The 24,938-nt window shown below is 31.7% G+C and overlaps 7 protein-coding genes across 9 annotated transcripts; 4 read left to right on the plus strand and 3 right to left on the minus strand.

Moving 5' to 3' along the window:
- Positions 1 to 70: 70 nt before the first annotated feature.
- Positions 71 to 4,678, plus strand: SREBP (Sterol regulatory element binding protein). The gene is made up of 7 exons (XM_070644095.1): positions 71 to 244; positions 531 to 645; positions 705 to 2,188; positions 2,292 to 3,415; positions 3,550 to 3,670; positions 3,900 to 4,076; positions 4,153 to 4,678. The coding sequence occupies exons 2-7, from the start codon at positions 573 to 575 to the stop codon at positions 4,501 to 4,503; spliced, it is 3,330 nt and encodes a 1,109-aa protein (XP_070500196.1). The 5' UTR covers positions 71 to 244; positions 531 to 572; the 3' UTR covers positions 4,504 to 4,678.
- An 8-nt stretch (positions 4,679 to 4,686) lies between these two features.
- On the minus strand, positions 4,687 to 12,011 carry nrv2 (nervana 2). Of its 2 annotated transcripts, none has more exons than XM_070644108.1 (6): positions 11,739 to 12,011; positions 6,803 to 6,943; positions 6,624 to 6,743; positions 5,874 to 6,166; positions 5,637 to 5,805; positions 4,687 to 5,289 (listed from the first exon to the last, which is right to left on the minus strand). In XM_070644108.1, the coding sequence occupies exons 1-6, from the start codon at positions 11,878 to 11,880 to the stop codon at positions 5,186 to 5,188; spliced, it is 969 nt and encodes a 322-aa protein (XP_070500209.1). In that variant the 5' UTR covers positions 11,881 to 12,011; the 3' UTR covers positions 4,687 to 5,185. The 2 variants fall into 2 exon arrangements, with proteins under 2 accessions (XP_070500209.1, XP_070500218.1); XM_070644117.1 differs by lacking the exon at positions 11,739 to 12,011 and adding an exon at positions 8,357 to 8,912.
- A 397-nt stretch (positions 12,012 to 12,408) lies between these two features.
- Positions 12,409 to 14,264, plus strand: LOC139092826 (zinc finger protein 81-like). The gene is made up of 5 exons (XM_070643365.1): positions 12,409 to 13,232; positions 13,309 to 13,681; positions 13,743 to 13,860; positions 13,936 to 14,043; positions 14,108 to 14,264. Exons 1-5 carry the CDS (start codon positions 12,481 to 12,483, stop codon positions 14,215 to 14,217), a joined length of 1,461 nt encoding a protein of 486 aa, XP_070499466.1. The 5' UTR covers positions 12,409 to 12,480; the 3' UTR covers positions 14,218 to 14,264.
- A 225-nt stretch (positions 14,265 to 14,489) lies between these two features.
- On the plus strand, positions 14,490 to 16,199 carry LOC139092841 (phospholipase B1, membrane-associated-like). Its single transcript, XM_070643388.1, has 2 exons — positions 14,490 to 15,551; positions 15,610 to 16,199. The coding sequence occupies exons 1-2, from the start codon at positions 14,577 to 14,579 to the stop codon at positions 15,865 to 15,867; spliced, it is 1,233 nt and encodes a 410-aa protein (XP_070499489.1). The 5' UTR covers positions 14,490 to 14,576; the 3' UTR covers positions 15,868 to 16,199.
- On the minus strand, positions 16,197 to 18,947 carry LOC139092830 (zinc finger protein 883-like). Its single transcript, XM_070643379.1, has 10 exons — positions 18,781 to 18,947; positions 18,400 to 18,719; positions 18,235 to 18,339; positions 17,609 to 18,167; positions 17,497 to 17,543; positions 17,370 to 17,432; positions 17,117 to 17,162; positions 17,033 to 17,047; positions 16,916 to 16,965; positions 16,197 to 16,567 (listed from the first exon to the last, which is right to left on the minus strand). Exons 1-10 carry the CDS (start codon positions 18,889 to 18,891, stop codon positions 16,465 to 16,467), a joined length of 1,419 nt encoding a protein of 472 aa, XP_070499480.1. The 5' UTR covers positions 18,892 to 18,947; the 3' UTR covers positions 16,197 to 16,464.
- A 365-nt stretch (positions 18,948 to 19,312) lies between these two features.
- Positions 19,313 to 21,167, plus strand: LOC139092138 (zinc finger protein-like). The gene is made up of 4 exons (XM_070642446.1): positions 19,313 to 19,520; positions 19,583 to 19,676; positions 19,735 to 20,713; positions 20,776 to 21,167. The coding sequence occupies exons 1-4, from the start codon at positions 19,386 to 19,388 to the stop codon at positions 20,915 to 20,917; spliced, it is 1,350 nt and encodes a 449-aa protein (XP_070498547.1). The 5' UTR covers positions 19,313 to 19,385; the 3' UTR covers positions 20,918 to 21,167.
- Positions 21,035 to 24,847, minus strand: Hmt-1 (ABC transporter ATP-binding protein/permease Hmt-1). 2 transcript variants are annotated; one of them, XM_070642424.1, is made up of 7 exons: positions 24,689 to 24,847; positions 23,840 to 24,170; positions 23,430 to 23,774; positions 22,407 to 23,365; positions 22,121 to 22,341; positions 21,725 to 22,064; positions 21,035 to 21,631 (listed from the first exon to the last, which is right to left on the minus strand). In XM_070642424.1, exons 2-7 carry the CDS (start codon positions 24,143 to 24,145, stop codon positions 21,259 to 21,261), a joined length of 2,544 nt encoding a protein of 847 aa, XP_070498525.1. In that variant the 5' UTR covers positions 24,146 to 24,170; positions 24,689 to 24,847; the 3' UTR covers positions 21,035 to 21,258. The 2 variants fall into 2 exon arrangements, with proteins under 2 accessions (XP_070498525.1, XP_070498535.1); XM_070642434.1 differs by having other exon boundaries at positions 24,685 to 24,830.
- Positions 24,848 to 24,938: the final 91 nt, after the last annotated feature.

A 24,938-nucleotide genomic window follows, 5' to 3' on the forward strand; every position in this document is an offset into this window, starting at 1 on the left:
TAGACACAAAAAAAAGATAGAAAATAACGATAGAAATAAATTTGAATTCATTTTAAGGGGAGAAACAACTCGTTGTCGATTAAAATAAATTGTTGTTGAAAACTTACAGTGAACACAAAGTGAAATTAAAAAATTAATTAACTTGGGAAAAGCTTCCAGGACCATGATTTAAGTGAATCTAATCAACTGTTTTAGTGTCTTAAGTACGGAATTTCATCAAGTTACATCAATTAAACGTCACTTTGTAAGTATAAATTTCTTATTATTCTTTTGAATCATTTGGGGTGTCTTTAAAAATTGCGTCGTATACAAAATTTCATTATTTTTCTCTATCTTTAATTTATTTTCTCTTAATGTTCATCACTTTTCTCACGAGAATAATTGATAACATTACTGTTAGTCATAAATAAATTGTGAAATAAGTGATTTCTTATTGATTTTTATGGAAAATAATGAAATGTGACGTAATTTATTGAGCGCTTCACATCAGACGATTCCTCTCTCGTTCACGATTGGTCGATTTTTTTCAGTAACTGCAAAAAGAGTAAAGTTGGTGAAATTAACCCAAAGAGATGGAGGATTGGGACAATTTTCAGCAACAAATGGATTTAGACATTCCAGACAACCTAGATCTCAACGAGATCTGTAAGTATTATTTTTTATTAATTAATTATAACTATAACTTACAAGAACTCTCTCTACAGATGCGTTGAATGAGGAAAAACTTCTGAATATAATGGATGAAAATTTTCTGAGTCAATTAAGTTGGGATGAAAGTAATAACAACAACAATAATAATAGTCAGGTGTCAGATATTTCGTCAGCCAGTAATTCAAGTTTCTCGGCGGCTGATGAAATGATTAATTCTCCTCGTGAAACTAAAAGAAGAAAGCATGAAGCAATTGAGCCGGTTATAATTCCACAGCAGATAACTCGGATTCAAACTCCAAAAGTGTCACAATATCAACCGATTAAGCCAGCAACATCACAGACTATTAAGAGAGAAGCGCCTAACGTTCAAGTGAAACAAAATGTTCAGAAAATTCAGCCCAATACAACAACACTAACTGCATTGGTTCAAAATCGATCAAATATAATCACGACATCACCAATAATTCTTCAGAATTCAAACTTTTATAGTTTAAAGACTATTGCTCCATCAAATCAGACTATAATTACAACGAGCGTACAAGCTCAAAAGCCTAAAACTGTTCCATCTATTCAACCAGCACCTACAACACTTCCTGTCATGCAACTTATACAAACATCTGGAGATAAACAGCCTGTCATTTTACAAGCAAATCCAACAGTAATGTATACGACAGCAAATGATGGACAAAATATTCAGCTTGTCAATGCACCAAATGCGATTTTAACGACAGTTCCTTTAGTACTCGATAACGAGACGAAATTTTCTATTGGTACAAGTCCACAACCAAAAGTTAAAGAAGTTAAAAGATCTGCTCATAATGCCATTGAAAGACGCTACAGAACATCCATTAATTCATGCATTGTGGAATTGAAAAATATGGTCGTTGGAGTTGATGCAAAATTGCATAAATCAGCGATTTTAAGAAAAGCAATTGATCACATACGTTACTTGCAAAATCAAAATAATAAGCTGAAACAAGAAAATATGTACCTAAAGAATATCATGACTGAAAGTAAGCACGGCCTTAAAGATCTACTCATTACTCAGCAAAATGCTAATGCTATGACACCCCCGAGAAGTGACGAAAGTAATCCTTCATTATCTCCGACACATTCCGACTCTTCTATGCCTTCATCACCATTTGACGAAATGAAGGATGAGTCTGATGAAGGAAGTGACATTATTACATCCGTTCGCGGAATGACATCACACTCAAGACTTACTTTATGTATGTTTATGCTTGCTGTATTCATCGTAAATCCTTTATCGAATTTGATCAAGGTTGGAAATTATGAAAAATCATCAAACAGCATGGATTCAAGTGGACGTAGAACAATTTTGGGAGCTGAAGACGATATTACGGCATCAATTCAAAATATTTCATCAATGTTTCTTATTTGGGCGTTTAACATTATATTTATTCTTGGTTGTCTAATTAAAATGCTCGTTTATGGAGATCCAGTTTTGAAGCATCAATCTAATGAGATCAATAAGTACTGGAAGCATAAGAAACAGTCTGATTTGGAGTTTGAAAGAGTAAGTAATGATTTGCTATAATTCTCAGTATTTACTATAAAATTTAATTCAAATATTTTTGAACCCGTATTTATCAAATAATTTTTTACCGTTATTTTATTAGGGAAATGCGAGTGAATCATATGCGGAATTGATTAGATGTCTTCAAAGTTACGGACTTTCGTTGCCAACAACTCGACTCGAAAGATTCTCGACAACAACATGGCAATTTATGCGAATGATTTTACATAATTTATGGATTGGTCGTTTCCTTTCACGTCGCAATGGAGGATTATTCAAATCGGAAGCGAAACGAAGTGAAGCATTAAGTTCAGCAAAGGAATTATCATTAGTTTTCCATCGTCTCAATCAGTTGAATTTGTCGTCAAATATGAAAGATTCAAATGGAGTTATGTTATCACTTTATGCTATAAATATGGCTGAAGCTGCTGGAAACTTAATGGAACCTGAATTATTGCTTGAAATTTATCTTGTTGCTGCTTTGCGCATTAAACGAAGCTATCCAAAAATATTGCAATTTTTATGTCGCTATTATTTGAGCAAGGCAAAACAAGCAAGCTTAAAATGCAGTCATATACCAACTAAATATCAATGGGCATTCACCATGTATGGATACAAATTTTTGATCAATCATCGATTCCGATATGAAAGCCAATCATCGAACAATACGATATTCAGTAAATTGGGGAATAAAGCAGATCCATTAGCATATGCATTGAAAGAATATCGTGAACATTTGTTGGAAAAAGCTATTCATTGCTTGGTCGGATCTGGAACTCGTAACAAGAATGAAGTATCTAAGGAATCTACAGTTAAAAACCGCAATAAGAAGGAAGTCAAGCAATCGTCTGAAACATCTGAAGCAAGTCCAAGCTCCTCTGCTGACGAAGGAACTGAAAATGAAAATGATAGATTCATTAAAGGCACACAAATTAGTGACGTACTTAGTTACACAAAGCTGGTTTTGCATAGTATGGCTGCTGATAAGCCAATTCAATTTGATGATAAAATATCATTGAGAGATGGACAGCAAATCGGAAGTGAAGATAAATTGGCAGTTTGGTGGGCAAGCATATTGAGTGTTGCCGCAAACTGGCTACTTGGAGAGGATTCAACTGCTGAAAAGTTTTATGCAACTATCGAAAAATGGCCTTCTGACTTCTCTGAAGTTGAAAGCAACTTACCAAAAGCATTATTTGGCGCCTATAATGCTCGAAAAGGATTAATGTAAGAATAACGAACTTTTTTTTTGAAAATTCTGAACTAGAATTTATTCAGTAAATCATTGAGTTCATTTCAGTTCCGTTCATTTTTATTTGAATTTTCAAAAGTCGTTAATAATTAATTAATATTTTTTACAGGCAACAATCAATGCCAGTTGACATCAAGCAGATTTATCGCGATTGTAATGCAGCAAGTCATTATTTGAAGGAAGCTCTTACGACAAAACCAAGAAAAGGACCATTAAGAGGAAAATTCTTGGTAAGTTAAAATTTTTCTAGGATTTAGTGAATTATGCTTATGGAGTTATGTGTAGAGCACTTTAAATTGGTGCATTGTAGTTGCATTGCATGTGATTTATTAAATATTGTGCAATACTTCTGCAGTGCAACCATTTTGGAGTGTACAATCATCGCAGCTGGACATCAATAAATAATTAAAATTTTATTTAGAATATAAATGATTATAAAGCTAAACATATTTTTTCTAGTATGCTGAATTACTTGCTATTGACTGGATAATGGAAACTCGCTTATCACTTTGGGAGCTTGAATATGGAAACTTTGACAGTGACGATTATTATAGCTTCGTTCCTGTTGACTCGACAATTATGTCGAAATTTCAAGATGACCTCAATTTGCTACGTTGCCTTACTGCTGAAATACCTGTAAGTCTATTTGAATGCAAAAAATAATGCATATACTTAAAAAAAAAATTTTTTTCTTTTTTTACTTCCCTCGCAGAATGCACAATCGCGCATTTTCTTGTATGAAGCAGTTTTACGATTTATGTCTGGTGCAAATACAATTAAAACACAATTTCTATTGGATAGAAGCTTGCGTCAGAGAAATAATAAGCAAAGCATCATTTGTGGATCAAAAGACCGACACTTTGAAGGTGATTCGAAACTTAAAGCTTCAGCATTGACATTGGCAGTGAAGCATTTACCACAAGCATGTTTTGGCTTGCCTGGTGAGAGAACTGGATTGTTAGAGGAAGCTGTAAGACTTAACGAACGTTTTGGAGATAAAAAGAAATTGAAGGAATGTTATCAGCTTATGAGAGCTTTAGGAAATACATCAGTAACAAATTAAGGACAAGCTATGAATCAATCTCATGACGCAGAATATTTTTTATTAATTTAAGCTTTTTATTTTAGAATTAATTATAATTTTCTTGGAAAGAAATATTTATAAATTAAGTATGAAGTATGCTCTAGTAACAATTTAAGAATGAAAATAAAATATATTTTAAGTATGAAATAAAATAGTCACAAATCTGTTTCTAATTAAATTTTCGACTTTATTGATGGACTGATTAAGATATGAAAATTACATAAAATTGTCATCGCAATTGTCTTTTTCATTCTCTTGACTTTTTTTTAACATATCTAATACAAACTATATAAAACTAGACAATCCCCTCTCATGCTCGAAATTTCCGATTTTTTGATATGAGTGGATGTTGTGCATCTCTCAATTTGAGATTCAATTTGATTTTTTTTTTGAGTAATTTTTTTCATATTTTTGCAACATTATTTATTGTTTATTTTGAGATTCTTGAGTCATGAAAACAGAGCCAATTTCACTACAGCAAATAATCCTCGGTATAGCTTAATAAAATTGTCACAAAAATAGTCGATTTATAAAAATTAAATCCAAGGATTATTTTTTAAATCCTAGGATTAAAATGATTGTCACTTTAGTGAAATTAGCACGAAAATATTGTCTTCAAAAATTTCAATGAGATTGCTTTGGAAAAGGTGTTTAAATGACTTTAATCAATCATTAATTCAAAATGTACAGATCCTATTCTATCAGCTCTGTCGTGATGGATATTCTTTGCCCATGCTTTACATTCAACATTGATGATGATTCCACCTAAAAGATAAAAAAATATGCAAATTAGTTTATGAATATTAAGTGTTCTTCTTTTTTGCATAAATAACTGGTATTAACTGAACTTGAAAATTGATCTGTGAAAGCGTCAAATACGCATTTTACAGGCATTAGATGAGTAACATCAGTTTTGAAAATTAACGGTTAATTTGTTTTTGAAAAAAAAGGTCGAAAAAAATTTGAATTTTTTGAAAAATAACGGTAAAATTTTTTTGACGAAGGTTTTTGACAGAAATAATCTCAAGCAGTTAAACAGCAAACAGACACAAGATTAAATAAAGATAATACAACCCTTTAGAAGCAAATGCGCAAAAAAAGATGATACTTACGAACTGGACGTTCAAAATGAACAGCAACGAGAGGACTCAAATAACCTTCTGAGTTCTCATATGGATAATAAAATCCGGGAAATCCCCGACGTGGATAATACTTGATTGGTCCAATATTCTCTAAATCGGCTGGATTTTCACCTTCACATGATACCCAAATGGTGTTCAACTATTCAGCATAAAAATATAGGAATGATATTAATGAGGATAATTACAGACGGTTTAATTATAACTTACAGTATGTGGTTCTCTTATGGCAGTTGTATTAATGAAATCTTTTAAATCTTTTGGCATACCGCTAGGTAAATTAGATGAGTCATTGAAAAAATGTGGTACCCATCCAAAAATCTTATTCAACTTGAGGAAAATGCATGGTGCACTTCGGTGATAATTGTAGAAATTTTCTTGAACGCATGGTGCCCACGACTTGATGTCAACATCGCATACCTGTCCACGTGGTGGCTCTTGTCCGTAATCGCAATTGTAAATGTTTTGACCTCGACCAGAAATTGAACCAGGAGTCTTATAAGCTGACAATAGAAAGATTCTTATTAGATACACATAATGTTATGCCTCACGAGGATGTGACAAGTGTAAAGTACTAAAAATAAGTCATGTTGCATTAAAATGCAATTTATTGCCAGACTTTACAACCGACAACGATATACACATTAAATATGTGACCGTTTTTTGTTTTTGCCTTCGATTCGTGACGATAAGGCTTGACTACTAAAAGAAATGCAAATTGGCTTTTTTCGAACATTGATTGCCATCTAATTAATATTTTTTTTTCTCTTGAAATATGTAAAGTTTAGCATTTATGAAGGAATGAAAATTGCTAAAATCTAAATTTATAAAAAAACAACGCGACTATAATAAATTAAAGTATGTGTAGAGAAATTTGGCATCAATTTTGAGGTAAAACATTTCAGCATTTTTAATGAGCTAGACGAAGCTTAGAAATAATAAATTCGAGTAGGTACTTACGTAGCAAGAATTCATCCAAGGCATTTGTCCATACTTCAAAATTCTCTTTATTTGTGCCTCTATACCAGATCAATGTGCTCTCAACATTATCCTCTGGAGGTAATGGACGGAATCCCAAACCTTAATAAAACACAAATATATTCAGCATTAAGTCATACAATACAAATTATATTACATACCTGGATTGGTGCCGATCAAGGACTCATGGAGTTGCCATTTAGGTATGCGAGGATCGAGTGTTTGCAAAAATACCCACATGCATACAGCAACAAGTGCCGCCAAAACTCCATAAAAGACTGTGTAAAATATTCCAATTTTAGCTGCAAAAAAAAATTACATTATAAACAATAATTAATCAACATTCAAGTACAGAAATTGATTTGAGAAGCTTTGTGCTTCTGATTAATCGAGGTAAGGCTAATAAAATGTGGAAATTATGCGAAATAAAATAAAGTGAAACTTTACGAAAATATTTGGTTTTAACGTATTTTGAAACTTTGAATCTTCAAATTGAACTGAACGAACATGAAGTTTCTGTCATTACTGAACGGCTGATCAGAATTTTAAAAAAAATTGTAACGGAAAATCTAAAAAATGAAAAGTTTTAAAGGTTTCTAACGTATTTTGTAGTTTTGAATCAAACTGAACGAGCATGAAGTTTCTGTCATTACTGAACGACTTTGAACAAAATTCAAAATAATTTATAACGGAAAATCTTAAAAATTAATATTGTACATGAATTCACATCTTTTAAGAGATATAAGGCAATTTTATGATTAAGTGAAGGACAACCTGTGGATATCTGATGTCGTTAACGACGACTACTTCAGAGATTACATGAAAATAATGATATTAAATGCATTGACACATAAAAAAATGCACAAAAAAAAAATGAAACTAAAGTTTTTAATGACCTCAAGATATTTATGTACTTAACGTCTCATTGAGCATTGAAATATATTTTGCACTGTATTGCATCAATTTTTATCAATAGAATCTCATTGAATTTAGACATTATGTAGCTTACAAAATAGAGATATAAAAGCGGTAATTTATATATTCTATTTAATGTCCCTCAATGCTACAAATGGCGCAAAATTCGCTCAGCTATTTATTTTCAATGTACTTTAACATTAAAATAGATGAACAAGGCATTCAGCCAAAATTGTGTGACTTGAATCAAATCAAAAAAATGTCTTATAAGTGAGAAGAATGTGTTCCTTTAAATTTGATTATTTTAATAAATTTCCAAAATATAAAGTATATCCAATGACCCCGTGAGAGAGTAAGCTATAAACACAATTAAATGTACACACATGAGAACAATGAGTCACCGACATTAAACAAATAGGCATGGAATTTATCTCAATGAAGATTATAACAATTTGGACATGATAACCATTCTTGATTATAGATATCGTATATCCATAATAATAGACAGAATGTATGTCTGTTTAATCAGAATCAAAACAATGAGAGACCCGCCCTTGTGTCGAGTTTAATTAAATTTTTCCAATCGAAAGAGCATTTTTGTTGAATGTATAAGTGTGAGTCATTGGACATGCTATGTATGATGCCGCGAGAAATTATGGAGAAGTAAACAACAAATTATACCACACCTGTATGTAAGAAGCTATTTGATATATGTATGTACAATTGTATTTGTGCTGCTGCTTGCAGAATTGCAATTGAATTTATTTATGGATAATAACTGACTGATAACATCCACTTACCCCATGATACACCAGTTCGTCCCATAACCGTTCCTTTCTCATTATTATAAAGAAATTTAGTAAATGGTATTGGATCGGGACGTCGTCGCACATAAAATGGCTCATTCATCTCCATCGAGTTTGTCATTCCTTTCGACATCTTTTTTCTAAATTTATTGCTTATTATAATTCACTTAATTGCTTATCAAATGAGAATATTTCTGTACATTTAATGATTACGAGAGATTATGAGTAGCCTTATAACTTTATCAAGCGTTAATATTTGTGAAACGTGGAGACTCTCTTAGAACACACCACAATGGACGGACTGGTTTTAACGTTAACGACAACAAAAAATTAAAAAAATTAAACTATAAGCAATTCATCATGTTCCCCGACTTTATCGATAATCGCGATTTAACTGTTCTCAAACTGGTTTCGGTCTTTTCCTTTTCTTTATGTCTTAACCGAGAACTAGAAGCGAAAGTTCTTCTATCCGATAATTTAGCACAAATAAATATCTAACAAAATATAATAAAAAAAAAATATGTAATATCTTATGAAGCGCAAGAGAGCAACTGAATAAGACTGAAGAAGACTATACAATACTCAACGTTTTGATCGTACCAATACTTGAAAAACAATACACAACACAACGACTGACTTACTAAACCATAACTGCTTTGTGTTGCCCGATTTACTATTTATTTGTAACTGACTACTTCTGTTACCGCAGTCAATACAGTTTACATATTTATAGAAAGGTACGTTGAACTACATCCTTTTTGTACTATTCGTCCTTTTCTGTGTGTGAAACAGGTTTTCTTCCTTTCACTTATTCATGACGTGTTTTGAAGGTACGCGGCATGTATGGAGCAAGAAGAAGCAACAAAATTATTTTTAACGATTATTCTTTTTATGAATTTTGTTTGTGACAGGCAAGCTTTTTATGTGGAAGCTTAAACTATTTGTGTAGTTTTATGTATGACTGCATGCCATGTGTTCGGCTGATGGAAATTTTTAGAAACATTTAGAGGTTGGATTTTGAGGAAGTAGGTGAATATTCTTAAACTTTTGAAAGATATTTAAGGATATTCTGGATGAACATGACTCATTAGGTCGCCTAAATTGGGGGCATCATTAGGTTTATGTCACAAAAATTTTGGAAGAACAATAAATTGTCACTTAGCCTTAAATATGCATTTTCGATGTCGGGAAATCCGGGTGCCGGTCCCGTCTTGATCTCGAAAATCTTCCGGAACCGGGATTTCAGGAAAGCATAGTTTCAAATGTTAAATTTAAAGTTATGCTTTTTTTAATAGCTCAATTCGTATTTCCTCTAATAAAGAAAAGAAGAATGGGCGGTCAGACTTTTGCAAAGGTTTATAAAGATTTATACAATTTCAAAATTATTCTTTCATAGTTTGTCACAGGCTGGAATTAAAAATTCTTTTTCATATCCACAGAAAGAACAGAATCTACGAGAAATTGCATAATGTCAATTCTAATCCTAATCCGAATCGCTGATTCGCAATTATAGCAAGGTAAAAAAAATCAAAGAGATCACATCCATGTAATGAAAATGTTCCATATCTATAACCTTACATTGTAATATATTAACATCCCTAAGAAATATCAATATAGAGCATTTTGATTACATGGGTAGGATTCAAAGATTTGAGACTCGATAAAGGACATTATTCATTTGCTACTTTAAAAAAACTGATCTATCCTGAAGCTATCTTTCATTCATTTATCATTATACTTAAATCTTCAAAAGATCATTAAACAGAGCTCAAAGTCGACTCGAATTTTCTATGGAAAAGTCGACTCGATTCCATATGAGAATCCTTGATCAATAATCATGACTCATTAAGAGCCTTGTCATTAAGTCTTTTAAAACTTTTACCTATTTAAAATAAGAAGTTGTATGACTTAACAGAGTCATAAAATTTAAAAAAATCAATAACTCAGCCCAATTTGACAATTCTTTTTTCAAAACAGATTCATGCTGACGTAAGCCATTCATGAAATTTAAAAATTCAAATATGCTTAGAATGTAAATTCTTTAGTATTATACTAGAAATTTCTAGACAATCTCATGTACATTTATGTTCAATTCATAATATGTACATCTAAAACTATCCGGGATATTCACTAATAAAATCCAGTAAATGATGTCAGTGTCAATAACTATATGATTACTGTGCATATTAGGTTTTTTGAAAATTTGAATATTTTTCAAATTTAATTTAAGACGCTAGGTCAATTTTAGATGTGTAGCATAAATAAGGATTAATCACCTGCGTTGTTATTGATTCTTTAATACATTTCATTGAGATTGAACACGAAAAAAAAAAATCATTAAACTAAATTGAAATCCAAGGATTAAAATGAAACAAATCTAAGTTTAAATCAGTTTAAACCTCAATAGGCTTCAATCAAGTTTTCTCGTTGTTTATAGAATCCAAAGAATCAAATTTTCAAAGGTTGCTTTGGTAAAAAATTCAAAAAAATTTGAAAATTAAAACAAAATTAGAATTTGATTAAAGTCGATCAAAGTAATCTAAGTACTTTTAAAATTAAGACTTGTACATACAATTCGGCATTAAAAATAAAATCATTATGATCTAATTAACACTAAAGAAAAGTGTGACAAGTCATCAACAAAGACTGTCAAACACCAGCAATATGTAGACCAAAGAATTCAAAACTTTGAATAAATTTAGAAATTCAATATCAAAATAAAAATAAATTTGAAGAAATTTTCAAAATGTTCTAATCATAGCAAGCCTCAAGTAAATTCAAACACAAGTTTAGAAACCTTCAGTTCATTCATAATGTAGTGAAAAAATACTTTAATTAATATTAATCATAATATTACATCCTCAATATCAAAAATAATAAGAAGCAGCAATAAAATTTCGTAATCATGATCGTTAATAGGGCATAGACACTGATCCACATTTGTAAAATAAATGCTTAACATCCTTAGATTAACGTATGATACATAAAAAGTGTGATAAATTATGAAAAAACTCATTAGAATTATGCAAAATAGGTAGGCAGGCAGGTTGACCACGAAAAAAGATTTAAAGTGACAATCAGAGAATGAATGAATGGAGAAAAAAAAATGCTAAAAAGCGTTTTTATGATGATTTAAATCATTTAAATAGGAAGAAGTAATTTAAAAGTGGAGAAAATCATTCACTTAATTTAAGATTACTTAATTCTACTTGCTATTTTATTATTATCTCTGCTAGTGGTTATCTAGTGTAGTTATGACCTCGAAATTATGACAGCTATTAATATCCACTAATTTACGCGAATTTTATTCCAAAAGGAAATGCCTTTTCCTGACCTATCGTCTGGATCTTTAGGTTGCTATGTGAGATTCACTTACCCCATGATGTTCCTGTCCTTCCGAATATCTCCTGACTCTTTGGATTCCATAAGAACAGCCTTATTGCTTCCTTTTTTGACACATGTTGTGGCTTTCGAAAATATTGATGCTGTACATCATTGATGTCTTGATGAATGTACATGATTTAGATTCCTAGTCGTATCCAATATTTTTATATCTTAAACTATCACACTAAGTAGGGAACAATGAGATAATTCCAGAATTCTTCAACCGAACCGACTACACTGAACGATGTGTACGATGCGACTGATGGAATATCTCCTTCACATAAGTTTCAAGTAAGCAAATTTTGTCATCATCATATCATTTAATAAAAGTCACAAATACATTTGATAATATATAATAATGTAACTGATGATGATGATGATCATGATGAATTATGTACTGAATTAATTTAATGACGGAGAGATGTGTATCGCATTTCTGCACTTTTATAGATCTCGCTAAGGTTATGTCATGGGTTGATTATTTATTATATGACATCTCATTGTGTTAATCACGTGTTATGATCAGTAAGGATATTTTTGACATGCTTTCAAATTCAAGTCAATTTGAACAAATTTTCCGTTACAAACCGCTTTTTTTAAATTTGAATTTAAATTTTGACTTCAGGGTTGTGCAAAACGAAGTTATTGCCCCGCTTAGTTATTACCCCACTTAAAAAGGTAAACATTTATAATTAATTGCATTTTTTGTGATTAATCAGCGATTTATAAATTAAATGACAATGGAATCTTGTGAAAGAAGATGCAGGATATGCTTGTGTGTTGAAAAAAGTGAAAAATTAGCGAGCATATACGAGAAAAAGGATATATCCTTGAAAATATTTTTATGTACACAAATTAAGATTATGGAATTTTGCACAGAAGGATATCCAGCTTTAATATGTAGGACATGCTTAGATGAACTCTTAATTGCAAGCAATTTTAGATGTAAAGCACGTACAAATGATGAGTATTTGAAGAAACATTTAAAAATAGACGAAGCATCAATTTTAAATAATTTAAAGAATCTTGAGATTAAACAAGAATCAGATGATATTAAGTGTGAGCCTGACGCAAGCTTTGAGCTAATTGACAATATCGATACAATATTAGGGAATCATTATTCAACATTTGAGAATGTAAACATTACATCGTACGAAGAGACGGACGATACAAAGAAGAGTGTGAAGAGAAAACGGCCGAGAAGAAATGCCGAACCAGATGATATAATAGCCGAACGTAGCTCTTTAAATAATCCCATAAGTACCATTGAAGAGAATAATAATTATGACTGCAAATATTGTAGTAAAACATTTAAGCATGAAACGTATCTTAAGCGTCATGTTACACGCGTTCATGGACAATCCATCACTAAATCTAAGTCAAAAAGAAATGAACTTAATATTATTAAGAACGACGAGAATAATCTATATTGTGAGATTTGTCAGCAGTTTTTTACGACACGAGGAAGCCTCCAGAAACATATGAAGTAATTACATAATTAATTCACATATTCATGCAAACAGCTTACGCATGATTTTATTCTTATTCTATTTAATTCACAGAGTAAAGCACGAATATGTTGATATCAATGATCGATATGTATGTGACTATTGTGGAGATCATTTTGTAATTAAATACTATCTTATACGTCATATACGAGTACGGCATTTAAAAATGCATGTTGAAAAGCGAATAACGGAATTGGCAACTCCATGCGAAGTATGCGGAAAAATATTAAGGAATCGTGGACTATTAAAACCACATATGCGATCACATCAGATAATGACACCAAATGATTATTGGTACTGTGACTTGTGCCCGAGAAAATTTAAAACTAGAGGTGGATGTACATGGCATATTCAGCAACGGCATGTTCTTAAAACAACATTTAATTGCCCGTACGAAAATTGTTCAGTCGTTTATAAAGGGAAATGGGTAAGCATTTAGATTTATTTGACCAAGCATTTAAAAGCTTAGTGCTAATTAATTTACATAGGAACTCAAATGTCATATAAAATCGAAACATACTAATCAACGCGATTTCCGTTGCGAAATATGCGGTAAAGGCTTTTTGGATAAACAAAAGCTTCAAATTCACACACGAATTCATACAGGTAGACCTTCCTTAGTATTTTTGCTATCAGATCAGGTTTTTTTAGCGCATTTAAATATTTTTCGCGACTATATAGGTGAACGACCACATTGTTGTCATTTATGTTCCGCGACATTTATACATCAAACCGATTTAAGGCGGCATGTCTGGGCACATACAGGAGTAAGGCCTTTAAGATGCACAGGTAATTTACATCATTTAATAAATTATTAGAGATGTAACATTGATAAACATTTTAACTTACACAGTTCCTAACTGCGGTAAAGGATTTATGAAGAAAAGTGAGCTTGTTAATCATACAAACAGATGTCATGCTGTATCACCGGCAATAAATTTCAATTCTCAATATGCTTTATAAAAACAGAGTTTAATGAATAAAATTGAGAAAATAAGCTATAGAATCAACAGATCGTTTTAAAGTCACTAATTATCAATAATTGTCGAATCAAATAGGTGAGCAGGAAAATGAATTGTTGACAAAATAATACACAAATAGTTATACAACGATACAAGCTTCATCGATTATCGTACGAACTAATAAAGACGACAAACAGATTTTCCTCTATCTGATGTTATTGTATATGTATGCATTGAAATTAGAATATATGAAGAATCTTATGGATCATCATTCAGTTAGTTTAGTTCTTACGGAGACGCGACACGATCAAGTTGGAATTTCATTCTGGTTTATTTATTTTATCACTTTGTAAACAAAAAATGAAATTCAGAACTTTGCATCTATTAACATTATTAACTTATTTCGGAGTGGTCAGCTGTCAACGTACGATTTTAGATGATAAATTTTCGTTAATTTTCCGACATGGAAAGGACACATTTGTATCCTTAATTAAACCTCGTACACAAGAACGAAATTTTAAGACAAATTTAAGGAATAATAAGCTACAGAGACAGTTCTCTGAGAAAGACAATTTCTTTTGTGATGTTCGTTACGGTGCGAGATCTGCAGTAGTGCCTAAGAGTGTCCATAAATTGACACCAGGAGATATTGATATAGTTGGTGCAATTGGTGATTCTTTAACTGCTGGAAATGGAGCATTTGCGACAAATCCATTACATATTTTATTAGAAGGACGAGGAGTGTCATGGAGTATTGGAGGTGAAGGAACTTGGAGATCCTATATAACACTTCCTAACATACTTAAAGTATATAATCCTAATTTATATGGATATTCCATTAATGAATACTCAAACTCATATGAAAAGGCATCAAGATTTAATGTCGCGGAAGCAGGAGCAATGAGTCAAGATACTGTTTCACAGGCAAAGAATCTTGTTAAAAGAATGAGAAGTGATAAAAATGTGGATATGAAAAATCATTGGAAGCTTGTGACACATCTGATTGGAGGAAATGATTTTTGCTTAAATGTTTGTTATTATAATGACCAAAATAAAATTGTAGAAGATGCTGCGAATGACTTAATACTTGTTTTAAGAATTCTAAAACAGCATTTGCCAAGAACTTTAGTAAATATCGTTTTAACACCGGACGTAAGTATTACGACTAGATTCAAGAATCGTCCTGATGTATGCAAAGCTGCACATTATCTTGAATGTCCCTGCATGTTCAGTCCTACTCATATATTCAATCGCCAAAGAACAATTAATACGATAGAGCTTTGGAAGAAGAGATTAGTAGAAGTCACCAAAATGCCAGAATTCCATGATACGGACGTAAGTTAGGCACGTGTGGTTTTTGATTTAAATGTCATAATGTTCTTATATCCAACAGGATTTTGAAGTCAATGTTCATCCATTCTTAGATAAAGGTGATATTCCGAGATTCCCAGACGGAAATACAGACTTGACATACATGTCACAAGACTGTTTTCACTTGAGTCAAAAAGGTCACGCGACAGCAGCAAATGCACTATGGAATTCAATGTTGACACCGGAAAGCAAGAGATTGCATTTCTTTAGACGTGAACTTGAAGAATTTAAATGTCCAACTTCATTATCACCTTATTTAGCCACAACTAAAAACAGATGATAACTGCTGTGTCATGCAATAAAAAGCATCTACTGCTGCATTATGATTGTAACTAATATTCTGATGTTCACATATCCAAGTTCAAGGTGGCTTACTTTTATTGAGTGCCATTAAGATTCTTCATCGACCAAACAAATATAAAAAAGAATGAACATAAAGCCATGACATTGTCCAATAAAACAAATATACACATACAAAGTTCCTTCTTAAAATTATAATTAAATTAAGCATGTTAAGTGTTGATAGACAAAAGAGATGTGTTAACAAATTAATCATGTGTAAAAATATTGTAGGCATAATAAATAATTTTTTAATTCAGAAGCCAAGAATAAGTTTAAAGTCATTCAGTCAATTTTTTATTCTTTTTACGTTTCAGCTACAATTTCTTCCGCGTTTCATGCGCTATTCCAGTCATAATAAATTTTATCTCGCTTTTATTTCTTCTTATTTACTTTTCACCTATGTGTGCTTATAAAATACCATAATAGCTCATTATTATTACTTGCTTGATACCAGTACGAGATTCATTCTGTATACATTATTCTTCCTATCAATAACTCAGCTCATGATTAACTGTTGATAGTTTTAATTCCAATTCTATTCCGTTCTGAAACTTCTATAGGATGTATCGTTGATATGTCGCAACTCATGACGTCTATGATCGCTATGATGTATAAATTGACGATCACAATACTTACAGCTGTTAATTAAGAAATAAAAGATTGATTAATGAAGTGCTATTAAAGGTTCTTAAGCTAGCCTATTGTTATTATGCTGTTAATTATGATTATTTAAATTGAAAGAATATTCTAGATGTTGATTGTACACTTTACGAGTGACTTCAATGCTTATAATTACTGGAAACTGAAGAATTTTAATTCAAATTTAAATAGGTCAAAACATTGAACAATGGATTAATTTAATCTTAGGATTAAAACATTGGATTAAATAAATCTAAGGATTTAAATTTGGATGAGATTAAATTGTGATGTCAATATTAAGCATGGAACAAAGACTATAAAAAGCATAGTTCAAACTATATACTTACGAAAACGGACGTTCATTTTTGTGGATTCTCTCGTGTATCAAAGCACATGCCTGTCAATAAAATCAAATAATGTTCTCGAATAATTCTTACAATTTACATTCTTAATCTTTTTGTTACCTTTCGGACAAAAGTCTGTGGATTAAAAGAAAATAACTAAGCTTATTTTAAATGAATTAATAATTTTATCGCTTTAATACTTACCTTCTGACAGAATTGACAAGAATAATTGCGTATATTTAGATGCTTCCTATTTAATAGAAAAAAAGTTAATTAGACTTGTTACTTAGAAATGATAATAGCATATCCCGAACAGCACATTGCGTTAGCTAGGGCACCGCTACGTCACCGTATTAACGGAAAGACGCAGGGTTGCCCTAACGTCAGCATGGTAGCGGATTCCGATCATTATGGCAAAAAATGCAATTCAAAACACTGTGTCGCTCGGGTCACTTACTTGATGTGATAGTTAAGTAGCTCTCTGTGTATAAAGCTTTTATTACACATGCTGCACTTAAATCTAGCAATCGGATTAAATGTTATTAAAGTAAATGCAGTTGAAGCTAGTACAATTAATTTATTACCTTTTTAATTTCAGATGAACCTTCTGAACATGTGAGGTCAAGTAAGGCTGTATTTTTAGTAAGAAAATGTCAATAACATTACAATAAGGAATTCAAAGGAAATTTCACTTACTTTCATTGAGAAGCACGAACCACACAAATCGCAGATATATCGTAAACCTGAATGAATTTTTTCATGTGTCTTGCATGTATTGAGGCTTGTGAATAATTTCCCACATGTTGAGCATGGAATGTGCTTTCTGTGATGTTTTGAAGAAGATTCTAGTTGGTCATTTGAAGCTTTTTCATCCAATTCCTGTTCCTTTATGCCATGAATTTGATTTAAATGTTTATGGTATCTTGTTGAACTTGTAAAGCTATTTCCGCAAATTTCACATGGAAAAAAAGTTTTTGGCTTCTTTAACTCCTTTCTTATCAACTTTTTTGAAGGTTCTTTCTTTGGCTTATTTTTTGTTGGATTTTTACTTGTCTGAGCAGGTTTTTGGCTGGTATTGGATTCATAAAACTCTTTATGAAACTTATGATAATGGACTTCCAAGTTTCCTGGAGCAAGTATCTTATTTTCACATATTGCACACTTCCATGTTTCTTTAAACTTGTCTATTCTATATCCATGGTGCTTTTGAAAATGCGGAACTAAGCCAAATCGCTGATTAAAGTTTTTGCCGCATCTATTTATAATTTTTAATGTATAGCATGTTATTGGAAATAAATAGATTAAAGATAAAACATTCATACTTATCACATGTATATTTATTGGCTGATTCCAAAAAATGCAGTCTTTCGTGCTGTATAAGTCGCTGTCTTCTAGACAATTTCAAACCACAGTATCGGCATGACAATCTAAATTTAACGGAATTTCCCTTTCTTTATTTATGGATATATAAGAATGTGACTTCCTACCTTCTTATTGGATTTTCGTTACATCCAACTGGAACTTCTTTTGGACTTTCCTCAACAAGCTGCTCAACAACATTTTCTTCGTCAGGAAATTCCAAATATTCCTCAATTATTTCTTCTTTTGGATTAGATTCTATACTATTATTATTTTCTATGCCTTCTACATGCTCAAAATACGTTTCAATAAAAGTTTCGAGGCACGGCAATTTATTATCAAAATATTCCTGAGACGTTTGTATCTTTCTTCTAAAATTGATGCACTGATACGCTTCGATTTCACAAGATTTACATATTAATGCCGGCACATTTTGCAACTCGATAATCTAGATAAATTAATTAACTTAAAAATGATGCAATTTAACGTAAACAAAAACAATCACTCACTTTTACACTTGTAACAAGGAATATCTTCAATGCCAGCTTGTTTTCAAAGATATTTGTAAACTTATTAACACTTTCGGTTGATAAACATACCCGGCAGATCCGTTCTTCCATTTAAATTTATTAATTTTGTGTATCATTTGCGAAAACAAAATACAAACTAAATGTGTGTTATGTTGTACGGATATCTATCGTGTTATGGTCTGTTGAAGCTTGTATTTTGCATGTTATGTATGAGACACTTGGTGTTATCTCAAACAATTGATGTAAATTAATCCTTTAATGCTGAATATTTCGATCATAACCACATGTCACCATTTAAATGGTGATTTTTGATGTAAAGTGGTGAATTCATGAAGTGATTTAATTTGAATTTTTAATTTCCGTTATAAAAAACAAACAAATATAATTTTCAAAACTCTTAAATCCAGCATACCGCAACACATACAATATTGCACAAAGAGAGACATGAAGTCACCGTGCAACATCTCACACATCACACGGGGCAAAGTACTGTACAGTAAATTTAGTCATTAAATGTTAATAACACAATAATTTTTTTTCAGATTTCATTTTTTGTGAATTAAATTAAGTTTTCTCTATTAACAATGGAGGAAAATATAAATCTTGTGAAAGTATGCCGTGTATGCTTAGCACCAGAGGGTAAAAGAGAGAAGTTTACGAGATTATTTGGCGAAAATCAGCAATTATCAGTACAATTTTTTTTCACAACTAATATTACAGTAAATAGAACTGAATTTGAGATTTTCTTAAGCAGATAATTAAATAAAACTAATTAATTTAGGTAATGGAATTCATGGATATAGCACCGGCATTAATATGTGATCGATGTAAAGCAAATCTACAAATTGCTTATAGATTGAAGAAAATGGCTTTAGGTAATTATAGTTATTTGCACAAGAGATAGCTAAATTAACATCCTTCTTGACATTCTAGTGGCTGACAAATTCTTCAATAACTTATCCGTTAATAAAGAGTCCGAAATATTCAGAGAATATAAGCTGGATGAAAGTGAAAATTTCTACTTGGAAAATATTCAAATTAAGCATGAACAAACAATGAAGGAAGATGACATTGAGCCAATCCAATTTCTTGACTCCAACATGATTGAAACAACTACACAAAGTGATAAAGATTGGAATTTAAATCAATATACAGCATCAAATGATGATAATTTTGACAGAAATGACGATATAGATGACAGCAGCAGTGATGGATTTAATAACGATGATGATGATGACTTTTTCAGCCAACTTCCACCTAAAAAGGAGAAATCACCGAAAAAAGAAAAGAAAGATCCATCACAGAAAAGATCATATATTCGAGGTGGCAATAAAGAAGGAATCTGCGATATTTGTGGCAAAAACTTGTGGAGTGAAGAACGTCTCAAGAATCATATTAAAGTTAAGCATGAAATCATTCCACTATCTGAGTATATACCATGTCCAATAGAAAATTGTCGCAAGAAATTTAAAATTCCACTTTATGTCGAGAGACATATTGAGAATATGCATAGCAATACTCCGAAAAAGCGTGTCCAAGAATCTTTTCCGTGCTCATATTGTGGTGTCTTCTTGGGCAGCAAGAATGCATTGAAGCAACACGAAAACAGACATCTCATTGCAGTAAGAGGAGAAGAAATGCTCATACACAGCTGCGACATGTGCGGCTATAAAGCTGACAAAAAAATAAAAGTGCAATATCATATCGAGAGAGTTCATCTCCAGCTAAGGAAATTTAAATGTAAAGTATGTCCGGCCGATTTCGTTCATGCATCTCTCTTAAATTATCATGAACTGACGGTTCATTTGAATCTGAGGAAATTTTCATGTCGCTTCAATTGTGGAAAGAGTTTTACACGATCTTCATGCAGAACTATACACGAGAGAATTCACAAAAACGAAAGACCATACAGGTATGCTGTGTATATTTTTTAATCTTGAGATTAAATTTAATCTAACGACTTTATGCTTTCAGTTGCAAATTTTGTGAGCGAACGTTTATTCATCATAGTGACCATAGACGTCACGAGCTCAGACACACTGGTGGTGTTCCAGCAAAAATTTTCGAACAACAAATGAAGCAAGGATTGGCACAAGTAATTCACAACTTAAACTAATCGGCAGCAAAACGAACGGTATTCCTTAATAAGATTTAACTTTGATTATTGTGTATGTATTAGTTTTTAAGTGAACTATGATTAAAGTTTTATGAGAAACAGACAGAAAAATTCAAATGCTTTTCATACTTGACATACATTACAAAAAATGTATGATTGAATGTTTATTGATGCAAGGAAATCAAAAAAAGTTCTAGTGACATTTATTCACAGCTAATTTTGAATATAAGAAAATAAAAGTTATGCTTATTCAATCACCTTCTAACTACAAAAAAATTAATTAATTAGTTAATGTTTTGATCCGAATCAACCTTAATATTTAATATCCTTTATCTCTTATCTTAGTGATGATGATGATGGAATGCTGCAGTCGTTGGAGCATTGCTCTTTTCTGAATTGCGTTTTTCTTCCTCTTCCTTTTCGTCCCTCAATTTTTCACCTTCTAAATTTTTCAGCTGTTGATTCCACATTTCAGCATAGAGTCCATTCTCTTCCAATAATTGATCATGCTTTCCCCGCTCAACAATTTGTCCATCATTCATGACTAAAATCTCATCAGCATGAATAATAGTTGACAATCGATGAGCTATGATTAATGTAGTTTTATTGCTACAAACTCGAGCTAATGCAGACTGAATGTTTCTCTCAGTGGTCGTGTCTAATGCTGAAGTTGCTTCATCTAGCAAAACAATTTGAGGTGATTTCAATATAGTTCTGGAAATAAATTGATAATTAGTTATTGCTGTCTGCTGGAACTAGCCTTAAGTCTATACGTAAAACTGTTCGTGACGCCATGAATATATTTACCTTGCTATTGCAACTCGCTGTTTCTCTCCTCCAGACAACCTTAAACCTCTCTCACCAACTTGTGTCTCGTATTGTTGGGGGAATGTAAGAATCTTTTCATGAATATCAGCACTTCTAGCTGCTGTGATAACATCATGCTCATCTGCAGTGATTCTTCCATATTTAATGTTATATTTGATAGTTTGATTAAACAAAACTGTATCCTGAGGCACGACTCCAATTGACTTGCGCAAGCTTGACTGTGTAACAGTCTTAATATTTTGACCATCAATAAGAATTGATCCGCTATTTACGTCATAAAATCTAAACAAAAGTCTCATAATTGTACTTTTACCAGCACCTAAACAATTACTTCCGTTAATAATCTTTAAAGATAAAATAATTTAAGAAAATTACCTGAAGGTCCAACAAGAGCCACAATTTTTCCTGGTCCAATATTGAATGATACATTTTTAAGAATAATTTTCTCTTTAGAATATCCAAAAGTGACATTCGAAAAGTCAATTCCTCCGCGACTGCAAACTAATTCGGGAGCACCAGGTGCGTCAATAACTTCTTGTTCTTCTTTCATTAGTTCCAACATATTTTCCATGTCAACGAAATTCTTTTGAATTTGTCTGCAAATAAAATTGGATAATTCAAATTTAAAATAACCGTTAAATTTTCATTTAAAGAAGCTTACCTATAGAAAGTACCAAACCAATTTAAAGGAACATAAAGCTGAATGATATAAGTCGCAAATAATACATAGTCACCAACTGTCAACTTATTTTCTCCATAAACAACATAGTAAGCACAAAGTAAAGATCCAAGAAGTAATCCAATACAAACAACGACATTTTGTGCTGTATTTAATAAATTAAGTGTGAACATTGACTGAAATTCTTCCTTCTGATATTCTTCAATAGCTTCCTGATAACACTTAATTTCATAATTTTCTTGTCCATAATACTTAACAGTCTCGAAATTCAACAATGAGTCAACTGATTTTGCTCGAGTGGCATTGTCTGCGAGATTCATACGTCTTTGGAACTTTGTACGCCATTCAGTGATTGCAATAGTCATTGCGATATATAGAACCATTGTGACAAGTACAATAAGACCAAACTTCCAGTTAAAAGCCGTCATGAAGAAAATTACAGCTACCAAAATATCCACAATTGTTGGTGCAATTGAAAATAGAATATAATTGAGCAAATTGTTGATACTATCAGTTCCTCTGTCCATAACTCTCAAAACTTCGCCAGTTTTACGTCCAAGATGCCATCTCAAAGACAATGAATGAAGATGTCTAAACAGTTCAACTTGAACACTTTTTGTTGTAAATTGTTGAATTTTAATCCACAAAAAGCTTCTTAAATTATTCAGCACTCCCATACTTCCAGTTCCACCGCCTTGTAAGAATTTCATTGCAACATAAATTGAAATTACTTCCCAACAGAATACAGGAGTTGGAGATGAAAGAGCATCCACGATCTTCTTGTTGTATATGGGAACATATAAATTGATGACACGACCAGCGATCAAAAGTACAAAACAGATAATAACGCGTGATTGCAGTAAGAAATCCTTTCTAGGCCACAAAAATGGCATCAATTTTCTCATCTTGTTGTATGCATTTTTAAATGTTGACGCATTTTCCTAATTGAATAAAACTTAAAATTAATAAAAGCTATTGTATATAAGTATAGAGGAAGCAACTTACATCATTTTGAGTTAGTTCCTCAAAAAGTGGAGCTTCGTCATCATCAGACTGTCGAACTCCAGGTGCACTTATTCCCAATACGAATAGAAGTAAAGTACATATATACCGTGTCACGAAGAATCCCAATTCATATTTATCAGTGTTGTCTTTAAGTGCGAACCACCAACTGTCTGAATTAAGGTTGATTAGAGCGGCATTTTCACAAACAAACAGCAATGTGAAGAATATTAGCAAAATCATGCTGTGGGCTCGTGTTGGAGTTGAAGGGAGCTGATAATGTCGTTCTTTCATAATTAGACAAATTCCGAAAGTATAAGCATAGATCGTTAATGCAGTATATAGAATCTACATGTCAAGATAAGAAGATCATTAAATAATTTAATAGGTATTAGTCATCTCTAGTAGCTTACCATATATCCAAAAATTTCATGTGATTCGTAGACTTTCCATCTTAAAACTAGCCGTACTATAGCCATCATTGGCATGATGATCATCAATATCATTTGTATAACAAAGAAAAACGAGACTCTAAGTCTACGACTGTCGACTGGCGTTGCATATTTGCGATAAATTATGATTTGAGCAAATCCAAATAGTAAGATGTAAGCAGCAACTATTGAACTTGTAAAAGTATCGAAGAAGCAATGATTTACTGAGTGATCAACCCATATATCATAGAAGCTTATGTTCTTAGGGCAAAAGCTCGTCACATTCATTTTGTGTTAATTTGATAATCTAAATCTGTGAAAAAAAAATTTAAAATTGAGTTAAATTAAGTCCAATTAATTGTGTCTAAAAAATGGTTGTCATGGCTCTAAAACTGATATAAGTGTCAGAAATTAAATTTAAATTATTTGACTAGCTATTCTTAAGAAATGCAAGATAAGGATGTCTAATTGCAGAACAGTTCCTTTCATCTTCATGTCATAAAAAGTCAACCGTAAAACCAGAAATTCACTTCTTAACTAGTTTTTGGGAAAATTTCGTCATTCTGATTATATTTATAGAGACGGAATTAATTATTTACATAAGGATTCAAATGTCTGAACTTGAGCTAATACCTTTCATCAAATTAAATCTGTGACTTGACACTTTTCATCACGAATGATAGACTATAACTAACAAGATAATAACACACGATAAACATTAGTCGTAAATTGTTATCAGTCCATAAAAATTATAGTAGCAATTTCATAAGTTTGCCTTCATGATGATTTTGCGTAATTTTAAGGTCCAATAAATTTTATTCACTTACTTACCTATTTTGATTAAATTCTTTGAGTTTCTCGTGCTCACAAACGTGTGTTTGATGATTAATTGTGATTAATTAAATATTTATTGCTCAATACATTATTTTTGATAAAGCCGATCTGTACTGTACGAGAGATTTTTACTTTATGCTGAAATATTGAGTATCTTATCTGCCGAATGTTTTGAAAGCCTTCGTACCCAACAATATTGTTCTTTAAATATTTGAATTTTTAAAATACGTTATCAGTAATTTTATGA

This window comes from Chironomus tepperi, unplaced genomic scaffold, assembly GCF_022539635.2.
Source record: "Chironomus tepperi strain 1889 unplaced genomic scaffold, CSIRO-AGI_Ctep_v1 contig_16, whole genome shotgun sequence".
Lineage (NCBI taxonomy): Eukaryota > Metazoa > Arthropoda > Insecta > Diptera > Chironomidae > Chironomus > Chironomus tepperi.